This window comes from Saccoglossus kowalevskii, chromosome 3 (assembly GCF_978046115.1).
Source record: "Saccoglossus kowalevskii chromosome 3, keSacKowa6.1, whole genome shotgun sequence".
Lineage (NCBI taxonomy): Eukaryota > Metazoa > Hemichordata > Enteropneusta > Harrimaniidae > Saccoglossus > Saccoglossus kowalevskii.
The window spans coordinates 30,198,621-30,214,880 of NC_140643.1; the positions used below are offsets into that span (position 1 = coordinate 30,198,621).

The following is a 16,260-nucleotide window of genomic DNA, read 5'->3' on the forward strand; positions in this document are numbered from 1 at the left end:
ACCTGCTGACTGTAATAATTAATTTTCCATAATCTACTAAAATAAAAATAATATGTAAGCAATTTAATGTGAAATCGTGAGGTATTTGGTAACATTAACATAGTGGGGTAATTAAAGATATTCATGAGGTTATATATGTTTGGTCATACAAACAAAATTTCAAAAATAAAATCCCCAGAAATGTTACTTTTTAAAAATGTGACCAAGCACATAATTTAGTGGAATGACTGATGATTAATAATACAGTATAAAAATGTGAAAATAAGAAGTGCATAAAATAGCATCTGATCATATAACTAATCTATCTCTTAGTTGAATTATATTACATTTTTCTTCCATCAAAAATAATCTATAATTTTTCATTTCCATGATAAATTTCCTGCACGTTCATATCTGATATCATTACTGTTCATATTGTGTTGATGTGTTAATTTACTGTCCAACTGATTGGCTCTGCTGAGTTGCCATTGTAAATGTGTTGCCACGGTACATCATTAAAATATCATTATTGAAAAAGATCAGAATATAGAATAAAATTTCAATAATCACAAATTAATTCTCAATTTATTCTGTACACCATATTGTCAGTATAGTTTAGAACATGTGGGTATTGAATTTAAGTCGAATCATCAGGGCTCAACACCTGCTACACATCTGCTCTCTTTCTTTTATTGCAATGCTATTTTGTTTTTTAAAAAAAACATTATATTCACATAATAGTTGTGAGAACAAACGATGACAATAAAGCATGTTTACAGGTTTTTCTCTTCACAGCTGTCTCTAGTAAATAATATGCAGATACTCACCTTTTGCAATCCAATGTAATTAAATGTTATCGATTGTAAAAATTAATTGGATATTCGAGCACACAAAAATACACAATAACATGTGTTATGTTGGATATTTAAAACTGTATTGCACTAACACATGTTACCTACTTAGCAGACCTCTAAAGTTTTCTTTGCAGGAAGTAGTATTATTTGTTTGTTGTAAACATGGTAGCACACACATACTTATTGTGTGATGCTAACCTTTGGGTACTTTAACAAAAATAAAACTCCTATGATTGTTTTCATTGTTTTTTTTTCAAAATTTTGACCTGTAGCCAATAGAAAAGTACGTTCATTTAACCTAAAATTATGCTGAGAATTATTGAAAAATACAAAAATGGGCAGAATGTTAGTCCAAAATTTTGGTGAGAAAAATATGTCACACTAAGTTATTAAAATAATCTTTAGCGCCATGTTTTAATTACGTTTTTTTATATTTTACTTTCTCAATTTTTTTGAACTACCTTTTGATAAAACCTTACATGTAGCTCACAATTCAGTACCCATTGTTTTCTTATATTTCCAGTTTTTTCTTTCATTGGAGATTTCAATTTACCTGTGGTCATTTTGTTGTTGTTATTTCACATTTGTAATGGATACTGTAAATTTTAATTTTAATGGATCTGATGTTGCACGGATAGGTTCTAAAAGAATCAATACTTACGTTCTGTAGTTACATTTAAATTTTACTGTATTTTAATATAACTATCAATGAAACAAACAAAAATAAAACGCAGCGAATAATTAAGCTCTGAGCAGTATAGCGATAGAATATAGGTGTGAATTAGGCCATTGATACATGTAGTATGGTATGTGGATTTTCGTTGTTATTGTTGTGCTACAGCTAGTTCCCGTAGCAATGCTTGTACAACTGATAGTGTTGCTTTGAAACATTAACAAGTACGTGGTATGTCGGTCATCTTTCTCTTATCAAGCGAAGTTGATATGTTTATGTTAGCATGATTTAGTTTCTGTCACTGTAGCAACCAACTTTGCATGATGATTGGTTAGGGCTTTGTCACTTGAAAACAATACCGCCAAATACAGTGAGTATGTTTTTAATAAACACGCCTCACAGTTGGTGTACTTTTCTTGCAAAGTAGTTGAATCAATGTACATTTATACATCAAAGAAAATGGAACATTCTTTCAAGTAAGATGTATTTAGCGTATTAATTTCATTCACTACTCTCTTGTAATTATATGCCACAGTGTTCATCACGGTCCAGTTAGACTGGTGTGACAACAATTTCATGCTCTGTTAATGCAATGAATATGAATGACTAACAGTAACATATATGTTGCTTCTTTAAAAGACAAACTACAGTGAATAGCAGAAACCTGTATCTTAGTTTATAAACACATTATAAATATTTAATAATAGCTCATTATCTTCAATTATATATTGGATGTCTACTATCGCCTACTCATTAAAATTATTGTGTTTGCTGATTGGATGACTATCAACTAACTCATTAACATTAATTTATATTGGCTATGATTTCACAAAACCATTGCTGGATTGGCCAATCAGAATTTATAAAATTTAGTAAACATGTGTAATGTTCACAGGTTTCTGACTCACACTGTACTATAGCTACTTTAAAAAGTTAGTTATAAGCTGATGTAATGTTTATGTCTGTGTTATTGTTTTTTTTGTTTTGTTTCAATCCTATTTGGTAAAATAAGCTATTCAAGAAGTGTTTCTTTTCTAGATTCAAATTAAATTATTATTTATTTTGTTTGAATTAACAATAATTTTTTTGTTTTTTCCATTGTTTTACATGGTTTTAACATTTTGTTATTTTGACGCCCTACCTGGGTAAATAAAAAATAGTTCGATAAATTAAAAATAAAGCCTGCATCAGATTTTAATCAGATTGGTCTGGATTAAACCAACATCAGATTAATTTCTGTGAAACTTGTGAGGTCTGCAAAAACTTCTGTGAGTTGTCTCACAACCTTACAGATACTAGACATGTGTATGTTAATGATACGTTTGAATGCATTGGTTCCATTTGTGGATATTACTGTGTCACATGGTATTCTTGTCCATTTGTCCGCCATTTTGTTGTCATTGTTCATAGCTGGTTGTTATAAAACAAATTTAATATAAAATAAATTTTTTGCAGTTGGACATTTGACTTAGTACTAGTACATGATTTAGCAAATACTGTAAACATGTTTTCCCGATTTAATGACACTCATAATTTAAAAACATTCACAAAAGTCGTTGTGAGTCAGTATTTCTTGGACCCTAGGAACAGTGAAAATATATTTATTGTAAACTAAATCATTCAAATACAACCTGTTTTGCCTATAGAAACACCTCTGTTATTTATGTAAGATTAAACAATTAATATTATTTGCATATTTCCCAAATTACAGAAATACCATGCAGAGAGTGACTATGCTGAGCTCAAGATGCGTGATTTGAAAAAAAGAATTGTCACAAAAGGTCTTCCTGTTAAATATTTCCAAACTCCACAAGAACTTGGGAGATTGGTTTTGGAAGATTGGACTGGTATTATTAATAAAATGTATCCGGACATCAATGAGCTTATACTAGGCATGGGTAGGTACATATAGTATCTCAATACATGACCATAATAGAATAGCCTACAGGCGGTATTCTAAGGTTTTAACCTTTTCACCACCAGTTCCTTCTTTTCATCACAAATTCACAAATTAGTCCTGTTTATAGTCTGCACTTTCCTTCAGAAGATGGGCAATACTCCAAATATTTTGAGTGAAAATTGACTCAAATGTTGTATGTTACCTCCACATTTAGGGTTCATTTCCAGAAATATTAAAAATATAAGAAAAAATTGCAGAAAAAATTTGGAAGGGAAAGTTTGGTGGTAAAAAGGTTGAGGAGCTGTGATTTTGCCATTTTTTTTTAAAAGTTATTAAATCAAATATGATTGTTGTGCTACTAAATGGGAATAAAATGTACATTCTATGAACATAAACAAATCCAAGAGAAGACAAAAATTTACATTTCTAGCTATTTGCATGAATTTTTATAATTGAGTTACAATGAACACCTCTCAAAACTTAGAATTGAGTTTTCTGAAGAAGTATTTATACAGTATTATTGTCATCAGTACACATTAGTACTGCATCTGGCTTTGATAGTCCAAAGAAATATAATTGACCATAAAATCATTTCATTGTACTTTTAATCCATAAAGCGTTATTTTCATTCAGGTGGGGAACAGTTTCAGGAATGGATGGCACATGAGGCATTTGCTGAGACAAGAAGGCGTGTATTTGTATCCACACCTGACATCCAAGCACTGTACGCCAAACTGGATGAGTTCGCTGAATCTTTGTTAGATGAATCACATGAAGACATTACAGATACCACTATTACAACACAAGACCATTATACTATACCAGGAAAACTCAAGTAAGTGTAACAGAAAATTTTGTAAGAAATGTAAGAACCTGGATGATAAAATTAATTTTGAGAAAACACTTTTTCTCGAGATGGTGATATTTTTGACTTCTTGTTAAAAACCGCAAGTCTGATTGCTTTGATACTATACATATAGGTACCTCAAGTAGACCTCTCTCAGATTTGTTCATTTAGTGATAATACCTTTAATTATCTAACTTTTTGAAATTTTTTGTGAAAAGTGATATTTTCAAATTCTTGTTGAAAACTGCAGGTCCAATTGCTTTGATACTATAAATATTGTTCATTTTCTAATGATATCTTCAGTTTTTTACTTGAGATGTGCATTACTAACAGCGGAGCTATCTCAGCCAACAGACTGCTTGTTTCTGAAAAAGTTTTAAGCTTTATGCCTGCACATTTAATTTTCATTAATTAGCTGATTGTGTTTCCCATGAATAACAGCCACATTATAACAAACCTAAATAATCTTTTCAAGTACTGAGGGGTACCCAGTTTTTCAGACAATTCAGTCTAATGTTATTTTTAGTCTGAATAGATGAAGACAGATTAGGTTTTTAATCATTTGACTGTGTGTTCACTTTGCTTGACTTGGATGGCATTTTAAGAGTGACCTTTTTTGATTTTAACAATTTCATTACCCTAGTGACTTTGTGTGATACCAGGCCTGGGTCAATTATGTGAATTTACCAATAGATTTACGATGAAAAGGTATTGTAATCCTTGTTGAGGGGTGGACTACTGAGTGACATTGCATTGTATGTTCTTAAATTGTAAAATTTAAAAGCCATTGGGAAAAGTCAGGCCTACCCCAGTGATAAATACAATAAGAATGTTTTATAAGAGTGAAGTATCTATTGTCCACCATCTTGGTGATCATTGCTGGCATTTAGTGTAAACACTTTCTTTTTTCTAGTCTTGGACCCAATAGAAATATGAGTTTTTTTCTTCATTTTTTACAAATACGGTATATTGTAATTACATTAAATCGGCATGGTTCACATGTATTCAGTGCTTGTGTATACCTGGTCTATTCTTGAATTGTTTTCACTTATCTATAGACTCTATTGTGTTTTTGCATTGGTTTCTATGGTGAAAGTATTTCATCACGATATCTAAAGTGTTGCTCCGTGGAATGGACTAATAATTTATATCTCAAATTGTATAAAAATGTGTTGTTGTTTTTTTCAAAGTGATTTTCTCTACCATAGTAAGACAATGTTATGCATATTATCATGAAAATTCACGTAGCATAGCATATTTTCATATGCCTGCACATTTAATTCCCATTAATTAGCAGATTTTGTTTCCCATGAATAACAGCCACATTATAACATGGTCTTGTACAAAAAAATAATAATTCTCATTTTCCATGCTATATCCACTTTGAATTTGTCTTGTTTTTCATTTGATATTTTAAATGCTAAAAGTCAATTTGTCCCATATTTAACCTGGGAAATGACATGACATGACATGACCTGTGAGGTTCATAGGCAATGGATTAATACAGAACACATGTCTCATGGATGATGTAGTTGTCACATACATCTATGCAGGAGGGGGGGGGGGTTATCACCATATTTTGCCATGTCATACATGTATGATGCCCTTGGCTGAGAGAATCATATGAATAAAATATAATGTATACCAGAGAAACATTATATAATTACAGTTCATATATATTTTATTCAATGATTCCCTGAATAACATTAATTCCAATAATTAATAATATTTACAATTAATAATAATAATAATAACAATTATTTATATATTTACTGATAGTATGCTTTTTACAAAGAAAAACTGATCAAAAATCACATTGAACCATCTTTCTAGCAAGTTGTGCTCAGTTCAGTGGTAAAAAGAAACTTAGACATACTACAGTAGTAGATTTGAGTTCTGGTAGTTATACAAACCTGACCTTTATGTTTCACATCTTGTCTACTGGTCATTATGTAAACAGTCTGTATGGCAGTTGTGACAGTTTGGTTTGTTTATTTAATATCAAATACCTGTTTGTAGCAGGTGGCATTGTTATTAGGACTCAGTATCTATGTGTAGAACAAATTGCATTTCTTGCCTTTATATTTAGTTTCTATACTATATTGTTATAGTACTCTATTTAATCCTATAGTGATCTGTGGGAGAGTATATGTCTACATTCACAATGTGATTGACTTGGTGAAAGAATCTATGACAACAAGAGTAATGTATTGTGTCTATTCAAATAAGGTATCACACTAGATGAGTTCAGTTGTACCCTGTCAACAAATCTCACACCTTTATATTGGAAAGCTTTTGGAAATGCGGGTACATTTATTTAGCAAGTACCCTAACTTAACATAACAAATAATACACATGTGGTAGCCTAGCAACTAGATATCTCGGAATGTATGGGATTGTTTTTCCCCTATCTATACATTTAGTATTTCACTGGTTACCATTGCAGGGACATATATATTATTCACTGTAGAAGAATTAATTGCAAGGATCTACAAGAATGAATCAAATCTAGCTTAAACTAAAGAAAACAGCAGAAAATACCATCAAGGTTAAAAGAATCAGATTATTTAGGTTACAAGTAAAGTACTGTGTTATTTTAATAGCATGGCATTTTAATACACAGTGTATCCAAGCAACTAGAAAACCCATAACTTTAATTGATACCCAGGTTTGGGAAGGCCTATGATTTATGATTGTCTTCCCCTATTTCATCTATTGGACAACAATAAAGTAAAGAGATATTTTCAGCATGTTTAAAATTACTTTTATTTATTTATTTATTTATTTATTTATTTATTTATTTGCCTATTTGTTTATTTATTTGTTTGTTTGTTTATTTATATGTTTATTAATTTATTCGTTTATTTGTTTGTTTGTTTGTGTGTTTATTTTTTTATTCATTTATTTATATTTTTATTTATTTATTTGTTTCACATATGTCCTCACATAGCACAACAAATTTCTGGTCAAATTGATTTTAAAAAATTCGGTGATGAGGCATTTTCTGTTTGTTTTTTGCTAAAATATTTGCCAGGGCACAAATTTTGCAGATTTTGCTGTGCAGTAGTGAAATCTGTAAAGAAAATTAAAAAAAAATGTTTTTGTTAGTGCACATGCTGACCAGAAACATAACTTCTTTTTTTAAGTCCAGTCATAGTATATTGCTAGAAATATAGCTGTATATAAAGGGACCATCCCATCCATTTAATGGTTTTCATTCCTTGAGCTTTGGCAATCCCCGAAGTATGGTAGTATTTCATACCCAGTGAAGACTCAAACTGTTATATTTTACTTAGTGTCATGTCACTCCAAGTAATTAATTCTTTCCCTAAATGCCAATAAATTAATTGAAAAGTACACACTGTAAAGAATTACCTGGCAGACTAACTGTGGTTGGGTGCTCACTCATCAGTGAAAGAAAGAGAATGTACGATAGACCACTTGTCTGGTTTCCATCATTTCTAGTTGACAAAAGTGGCATAATTCTGTTTGTTCCGTGTCTGTGTTTCTACCACAGGGAGCCCAGGAACTATAATCAACTGTAATACGCAGTCTCTATGGGGGGGGGGGGGGGGGGGGTATCGGCTGGTATCTAGTGTAAGAAATAGACAAGGGATGAAGGCTGTTTTTTCGAGTTTAAAAAATGTGAGTTGGCTGGAGCCTTCATTCCTTGTCTATTTCTTACACTAGATACCAGCCGACACCCCCCACCCCCCACCCCCCCACCCCGCTCATAGAGACTGCGTATTACAGTTGATTATAGTTCCTGGGCTCCCTGTGGTGTCTGCAGGTAGTATATTATCACTAGAACTTGCTCTCATGAAAGTTCTGTGGAAAATAAGCCTATGGCTTAACAGGCCCCCCTAAATAAAATTAATGATAAGTATAATGTAATGGTCTATTTATTTTGTTATTTGCTTAAAAGTTAAAGGCCCAGTTGAATTGGAGGTGTGGCTATGCTAATGAGTGGTGTTAATCACTTGCATAGCCTATGAGCATCCTGTTTCGCGGTTCAACATCACGTGACTTTGATTGACAGTAGTAATTATTCAAGATTAGTTGAACGTTCCTTTCCCCGGTTCATGTTTTTAGCTCCGCTGTCGACTTTGTGGAGCGGAGCTTATCATATGAGTGATTGTCCGTCGTCGTCCGTGTCAATGTTTTACTTTTTCGACTTCTTCTTGAAAACTATAAGCCTGAATGCTTTGATACTTGATATAAATGTACCTTGGGTAGACCTCTCTCAGATTTGTTCATTTCATGATAATATCTTCAATTCTCTGATTTTGGTGAATATTTTTGTCATTTTTGGTAAAAAGTGATATTTTCGACTTCTTGTTGAAAACCGCAAGTCCAATTGCTTTGATATTACATATATAGGTACTACATGTGGATCTCTCTCAGATTTGTTCATTTTGTAATGATATCTTCAATTCTCTAATTTTGATGAATATTTTTGTAATTTTTGGTAAAAAGTGATATTTCCACTTGTTGAAAACCGCAAGTCTGATTGTTTTGATACTATACATATTGTTCATTTTCTAATGATATCTTGTGTTCTTTAATTGAAATGTGCACTGCTAACAGTGGAGCTATCTCAGCCGAGAGGCTGCTTGTTTACTTTTATCCGCCAAAATCTCAGCTCGTACACTATTTATTGTCATGAATACTACACACAGTCACTGCTGTGATATTCATAGTCATTCATGCATCCACTTTGGCACAACATAGTAGACCTGTAAGTTTGAGATAACATGTTTTTACCAGAGCTTGGCTTGAGCTGTTTACTACATCGTGACAAGCAAGGAAATAATCCCTATTGTTTAGGAGCGTATTTATAGTATAACTGGGCCTTCAATGCAAAATGTATTTTTACTTGGCTTTAGATATAAAATGAACATTTTTTTTTTTCAGGGAGCCATCGCCGGCAAAGTATAAATCAGTTTTTGTCGTCACAGGGGACAGGGGTTGTGGTAAAACCAGTATACTTTCAAACTGGGTCAAGGAATTCAGAGACAACAATCGTGATATTAAAGTGTTGACTCATTACGTTGGTGCCAGCTCTATTAGTACAGACGTTACAAGTTTCATGAGACGTGCTACGTACGAGTTACGTGAAGAATACATTGGTAAAAATGTTTATTTAATCTTTCTTTCAATTTGTTTACATTTCACAGTGTACACTCATATATCAGTATGTTTTTTTCAGAATTTTACAAAATGGGAATTATTTTTAAACCAAATCTGTACACATTTCACAATTTAATGTATAAATCAAATCTTTTTGGATATAAAAATTGCTATGAAATAATTATTATCGTATATAAATTAATCAGTAATTTTCAGTTTGATTTTTCCTGGCTCTTGGTTCAAAGTACCATGCTGTTTTCCAATTATATTTACTTCTGGAACATTAATTTTAAAATGCAAGAAAATGTATATAATTTTTATAATGATTTCAGGGACAGGCCAATTTATCTGATGGAGGGTTAGACCTACATGTATTTGTCCAAACTGGGCTACCAAATTTAGCACTTTTTTCTGACTCGCAAAATTCACAAAACAAATTCTGCCATGAAAATATACCAGTTTACAGTTATTTCCTCCACCCCTTCTGCTTCTGCCACCAAGTAAAAATAATTGTCCATTCTTGCATTAATTCCATACCTATGCCACAGTTGTACATATATTTGATATAGGTGCCATATATGTACACAATGCATGTATACATTGTTCAAATATTCACTGCATGCCACTATAACCACGCTGGTATTTCTAGATTAAAAAACAAAATAAGTAATTTTTTCACTATCACAGTAGTGAATTTTAAAACACTTAAATAGTTAAACTTCACCCAGAACTTGAAAAAAAGGAAAGGTTCATGAATTTTGATGGGAGAATGTGACAACATGAGTTTGTGGCATGTACTTTCTGAACACCGAGTACTGTATATTGTGAATGCCACTGTAAACTGAGAACAGACTTCTCAAGGTAGAGTGAACCAAGTGAGTATTGGTCACTACTGGAGAGGAGCACTTGTAGCCAAGGTGTTTATTGCTCAACTGCTAGGTCTGGAACTGAGTCTAAATACTTACGGGATGTTCCATACAATGTATCAATATCATTATGCAAATAACTAAATTAAACGTCATAGCCTCAAATCATTACAGCCACTTTCACTTTACTAATTTAATTGTAAATTTCAGGTGAGCAAAGAGACAGCAATTCATCGGACGCCCAAGATTTGTCCGATTTTCATCGCATTAGTGAAGCATTTATAGCTGCCCTGGGTTTAGGACCTTGTGTCCTTATTCTGGATGGTATTGATGAACTTAGTACCACATTTGGTGTCTCCGTACAACAGGTATGTATATAACTACTTCTACGTCATTCACTTCCCTACTATTAGTGTCATGTTTTTGTTCAGGAAATACATTGCAACATTCTACAACCTTTAAATACATCAGGTATATCTAGGTCTTTCATGTTACATCACAAGTCCCACCCCCCATGACATGTTTTACATGTAATATATCTATGGGGAATTGTGTGCTTGATCCAAATGGCCATACCAGTAGTAATGACATTGAAAATGATGTACCGGGGGTAGGTGAAATATCTCTTAAACTTTATTATTATGAATATTATTTTGGGAAACTCATGCCATTCTCAAGGAGCTTTGAAATTAAAGATTACATGTCATGTTCATCATACTTGTATATTATTATGGGTTCATGCGATCAGGACACCGAAAAAACAACTGAGATCACTAAACAAAATCATAAGATAAAATGTAATGGGAAAAAGGGTCAAAAATGACATTTTTACACAGGTTTTTATGGTGAAATTCTTTCTTTGCATCTCAAAAGTTTGCTAGGTTATGACCTTTAATGTAGAAGTCATATATTGACTTTGTTACTGTTATGAATCCTAATATTGTTAGAACATTTCAAAAAAATTACATATAATAGTCAGTTTCCAGGGTGATAATATTTTTTTCATTGTACCGGTAATGGAAGGCTATCTCCCTTTATGCATTGCGTCAAACACATGCGCAGTAATACAAAATTTGAACTGCCACAACTGCGATATTTTTATAACTCCTTCTCTAACAATCTCAATATTTTGCTACAGGTGAAAGAGATGTCTTGGCTATCAGCGACATTACCACCGCAATGTAAAATCATCTTAACAACGGTGAAGTCTGATTTGTCATTCCGAGGTCTAGCCATGAGAAAAGATGCCATATTTCATTCGGTATCGTTAATCACTGATCCCGATATCAGATGTAGCATCGTGGAAGAACACTTAGCAGTCCACTGTAAGAGTCTGGACAAAGAGCAAATCAACATGATTTTAGAATGTAAACTCAGTGAACGACCTTTGTTTCTCTGTGTTTTGGCCAATGAGTTACGAGTTTGTGGTACCCATAGAAATCTAAATAAACAACTACAGATTTATTTAGAGTCAGCCAATATACGAGATTTATGGAGATTAATTATTGAAAGATGGATCAAAGATTACGGCTGGACAACTGATCATCCCTACTCAACAAGCACTGCAACATTTAGTAGTTCAACAACGCCACCGCCAGTTGGTAAGTATGTTAACTTTTGTTTTTATAGTCAAGCAGTCATGCCTGTAAATTCAACAATAACTGCAATTTTAAAACGAATTAGGAGTGCTGCAAATAATGTGATTTTGAATAAAATGACAAATTTATGTTGCCCATAACTAGAAGTTTGGTTTATAACTGTTAATTCAAGTTTGAGTTACTAAATGTGGACGTTAAACAGCAACTACAATTTATGTTGCTAGTATTAACTTGAAGTTCTGTTACCGATAACTCTTAATTGAACATCAAGTTACAATTTGGGCGTGGTTTCTTAAAAGTGGGCGTGGTTTCAAAAATATGGCGTGGTCATTTGTGTAACTCCATGTTTTCGTAACTCAATGTCCATAACGTAAACAATTCAGCATCTCTATATGTGTGAGGCCATCCCTAATTAACACTTTTTTAAGTGCAATTTAAAAACTTTTTTTGAGAAAACATTTCTGGTGATAAACAAAGCATATTTTAGCTATACATTTATATATTAAAGTTGTATGTGTGTTTGTTATTTATTTTTTCCACTAATTTATTTCAGCATTGCAAGGTTGGGTGGCGGATGCACTACGACTCATTGCTGTGTCCCGTAATGGCCTAACAGAGAAAGAAATCCTAGATATTTTAGAAATCATTGGATATAGTGGTCCTGCAGCTGTTACCTCCTTTGATTGGGCATTATTTAGATCTGCTGCGTTAGACTCATTGATGGAGAGGCCCGGTGGTTTGTTGACATTCTTTCATCAGAACTTGAGAGAAGCTATGGAACATGCCTTACTAGGTAACTTTAATCTGCAGACAAATTGGATGTCTGAAAATGGGGACTATTAATTCCATTTATTTCAAAAATTGTTTATAAAAAATCCTTAAAAAAGTCTACATGATGAACTCTCCTGATATGGCAATGTGGTTACTATGTGGGTAGATACATTAACCTATTCACCACCAGACTTTTTCGCCCAAATTTTTCTTATTTTGGGGCCAACAGACAAAATTTGAGTTCATTTTCAGTTTTTACTCAAAAAAATTTGGCTATTTTTGTCCAATCTTTTGAAAGAAAGTGCAGACTATAAACAGGATTATTTTGTGGGTTTGTCATAAAAAGAGTGAACTGGATGTGAAAAGGTCACATTCCCACTTGTATTATCTGTAGCATCACAAGAGCCTTGCTTTTTGTGCAGTCCGCAAGAAATTTGAAAACGAATATAAAAGACATTTCTAAATAGAGTATCCAAAATGCACACTTGAATTTATTTTTCACCTCCAGTGCTCTAATATTTCAAGATTTGTTGCCATGCCAACTAACTGTGTCATTCCTCATGGTGATCACAATATTCAGTGATAGGTGTTCTGCATGTAATACAAAGTAGGAATACAACTTTAACAGAAGAGACAATTTATCACTAATATTTAATTTGTTGATTTGATTATAGGTATTGTTGGAAAGTCCACCAGACCTACTACCAACCCTGGTTTACCTCAGTTTTGGGAAAGACAAAAACAACTGTATCACAGTTATATTGGCAGATACCTAATGAAACAAGAACATAACCAACGAAGAGTGGAGGAGTTGCCATGGCAACTTGAAATGAGTGGGGAGTTGGCAGCTTTGTCTCAGATATTAAGTGAACCAAGGTGAGATGATTTTTGTATATGCATAGTCCAATACCTTTATTAATTATCATTGTTTTTTCTAAAATATTTCATAGAGTTGTAACTTCCATTTTGTATTAATTATGTAATAAGTCTCAACGTGGTGATACTACCAGTTAAGCTGATTGTAATCAGTAAAAGATTTTCATTAATATCCCATTGTCAATTAGCTCCAATCTTAAATTTAAATAGGAGATTAGACTACATTTGCCTGGCTGACTGGGCATTCAGGTTCTTTATCCATAATTTTTTTTTATCAAGCAATAGGTTAATCGCATAGTACGTGTATACGGTTAAATCTTTAGAAAGCATTCAATAAGGGTTGTTCAAACATCTCTTGGATTGTGGGGCTACTTTTCGTTGCCTTAAAACATCCAAGAATTCAGAACATGCTAATTCACCACCACCATCGCAGGAGGATCATACTTTCTAAGGACGCCAACACTTAGTTTAGTTTAGCTTTATCTCAGTGTACCACAAGCTAATCACTGCAAAACTTGCTGACTTTCGATTTATAATTTGGATCAAATAGGTGTTTGAGTTTTGTTCACAGGAAGTTGGGAAGGCAGACATGCATCATACGTCTTTTAGTCTTGATGTCTTTTAGTCTGAATCTAAATTTAGTTCAACTGCCTAGTGCCATGATTTCCCTGAACCTGAGATTTTTGTGTATGACTTGAACAGCTAGAACTGAATTCTCACCCATATACCACATCATCTGTCATTTATAAGTCTGTACATGTTACATCTGGGGCATGAGGACATGGCATGGTGTTGCACTGCTTTTGCTTTCTAAGTCATTTGGTCAGCTGCTACCTGGACAATGCTGGTTGTCCAGTTAAGATGCCTCCCCTCCGATGGTAGTGCCAACTGTAATTCAAGTAACCCATCATCTGTGTATGCATGTTGAGCCAGATCCTGACAAACACAATGTCAGTGTATCACAAGGAAACTCCTTCAAGTCAGGAGTCAAGTCAGTGCTATAACACACATACATGGTACACTGTTGAAATGCTAAAATCTGCAGTAAAAGACGAGCAAGAAGCTTGCATCAGCCAGCAACGAGTTTGCCCTGCCATCACTAGTGAAAGCCTCTATCTACATCAAATTTCAATCTGAATAATTGCTGACATAATCAACAAGAAAATCAGAGTTAAAGCAAAACTACTCACAAGTATGTGTCTAATTGGCTAATCAATCCTAATACTAATGGTCAATTAGAGATCAGCTAATTTGTTAACAAGTTTTTTCGATGTTTCAAATTCTGCTTTGTAATACATGTATACTAAAAAAATTATGTGCGAACATTGAAATTTTTGCTGAGTTTGCATTTATTTGTTTTTATTCTCTACTGGCGTAATCTCGCTTTTATCTTGACCAACTACTAAAATCTTTGTGTAAGACTTAAGCAATAATTAATACTCAATACTTTACCTGCTTTGACTTCACAGGACATTTTCAGCCATGTGTGGGGGAGAGGATGATACATTGAAATTAGATCTTCATCGATATTGGAAAACGCTAAAAGACGCTGGCTTTGATCCATCAACAATTTACAAAAATATGATAGAAAAGGCTTCACAGAATGAAGCAATCACAGACAGAACTGATAGTCATATTGAGATAATATTTGATAATGACCAATCTAGTGAGAAAACACAGGTACAAAATTTATATACATTATCAATCTGCAATTTGTTATGTGGTCAACTGCCTCTTGTGATGATGAGTCTATTTGTACATTCTGTCTCTCACATGCATCTATGTAGTCAAGGATTTATAAGAGTGATGTGGTATGAGATGAAAATCTTGTGCTTAAGTCACATGAATTACTGTAAAATCTGTATTAGAAGCTGCAGCTTCTATTAAAATGATACACTGCAACAGAATGGATGCGGTTTCTAATAGAGAATCTACACACATGAGAAAATATGAATTTTTGGTTCTCAATTTTTTAAAAAAGAATGGGTGTGACTTCTATTAGGGACTCGGATGCAGCTTCTAATACAGATTTTACGATACAAGATTATCATTAACAAACAAACTTACATTTCTAGAAGTATTAAATGCAAATACCAAGCAAGTATGAACTGATGAACTGATTAAATATTCATCTCAGACCATTTTGTTGACATGTAATTGTGTTTTTGAATCCAGTGATATTTTCACTCATTTCTGTTTAGGCAATCAAATTACTGTAAATCATTAATTTTACAGGAGAAAATTGTTCAAAATCCTGAAATCCTAAAATTTCTAGCAGTGAAAATTAAGTGGTTTTATACAGTATGTTTCATACAAGTGTTCTCTGTGTTCTGTTACGCTATTGGTTAGAAATCTGTTCAATTAATGTGAGATCTTCATCACTTATCACCTTACATCGATATCCAAGTTGCATACCTTTAGCTTATCAATCCTTGCTGTTATACAATGTGCAATTCACTAAAGTAGTTGCTATAATATGATTCATGATATTTTTGTGTTTTTTGGACAAAATGGTTACCACCACTATTTACAAAGACGTCTGGCATATCAAAACTCCAAAATTTCAACCACATTTAAATAATTTGAAAAAAGTTTCAGGTTTTTAGTGTACCAGTTTATAATTACATGTAATTGTCTTGTTTCATTATTTCGCAGTCAGTCTCCGTAGATGATGTCAGTGAGAAAGGAGATTCACATAAATCTGGTGAGATTTATTATTTATCTGTGATTGATATTTAACTGCAGATGTACATGTAACATACATCA

General features: G+C 33.0%; 1 protein-coding gene across 1 annotated transcript in view; it reads left to right on the forward strand.

Annotated features, from left to right (window-relative positions):
- LOC100366770 (uncharacterized) overlaps positions 1-16,260 on the forward strand; it is a 30,316-nt gene that overhangs the window by 3,615 nt on the left and 10,441 nt on the right. The window contains exons 3-11 of the mRNA XM_085497028.1: positions 3,218-3,404; positions 4,040-4,241; positions 9,168-9,382; positions 10,460-10,617; positions 11,388-11,850; positions 12,401-12,640; positions 13,293-13,494; positions 14,964-15,174; positions 16,150-16,198. Coding sequence (XP_085353154.1) covers positions 3,218-3,404; positions 4,040-4,241; positions 9,168-9,382; positions 10,460-10,617; positions 11,388-11,850; positions 12,401-12,640; positions 13,293-13,494; positions 14,964-15,174; positions 16,150-16,198 — 1,927 coding nt within the window. The remainder of the gene's footprint in view (positions 1-3,217; positions 3,405-4,039; positions 4,242-9,167; positions 9,383-10,459; positions 10,618-11,387; positions 11,851-12,400; positions 12,641-13,292; positions 13,495-14,963; positions 15,175-16,149; positions 16,199-16,260) is intronic.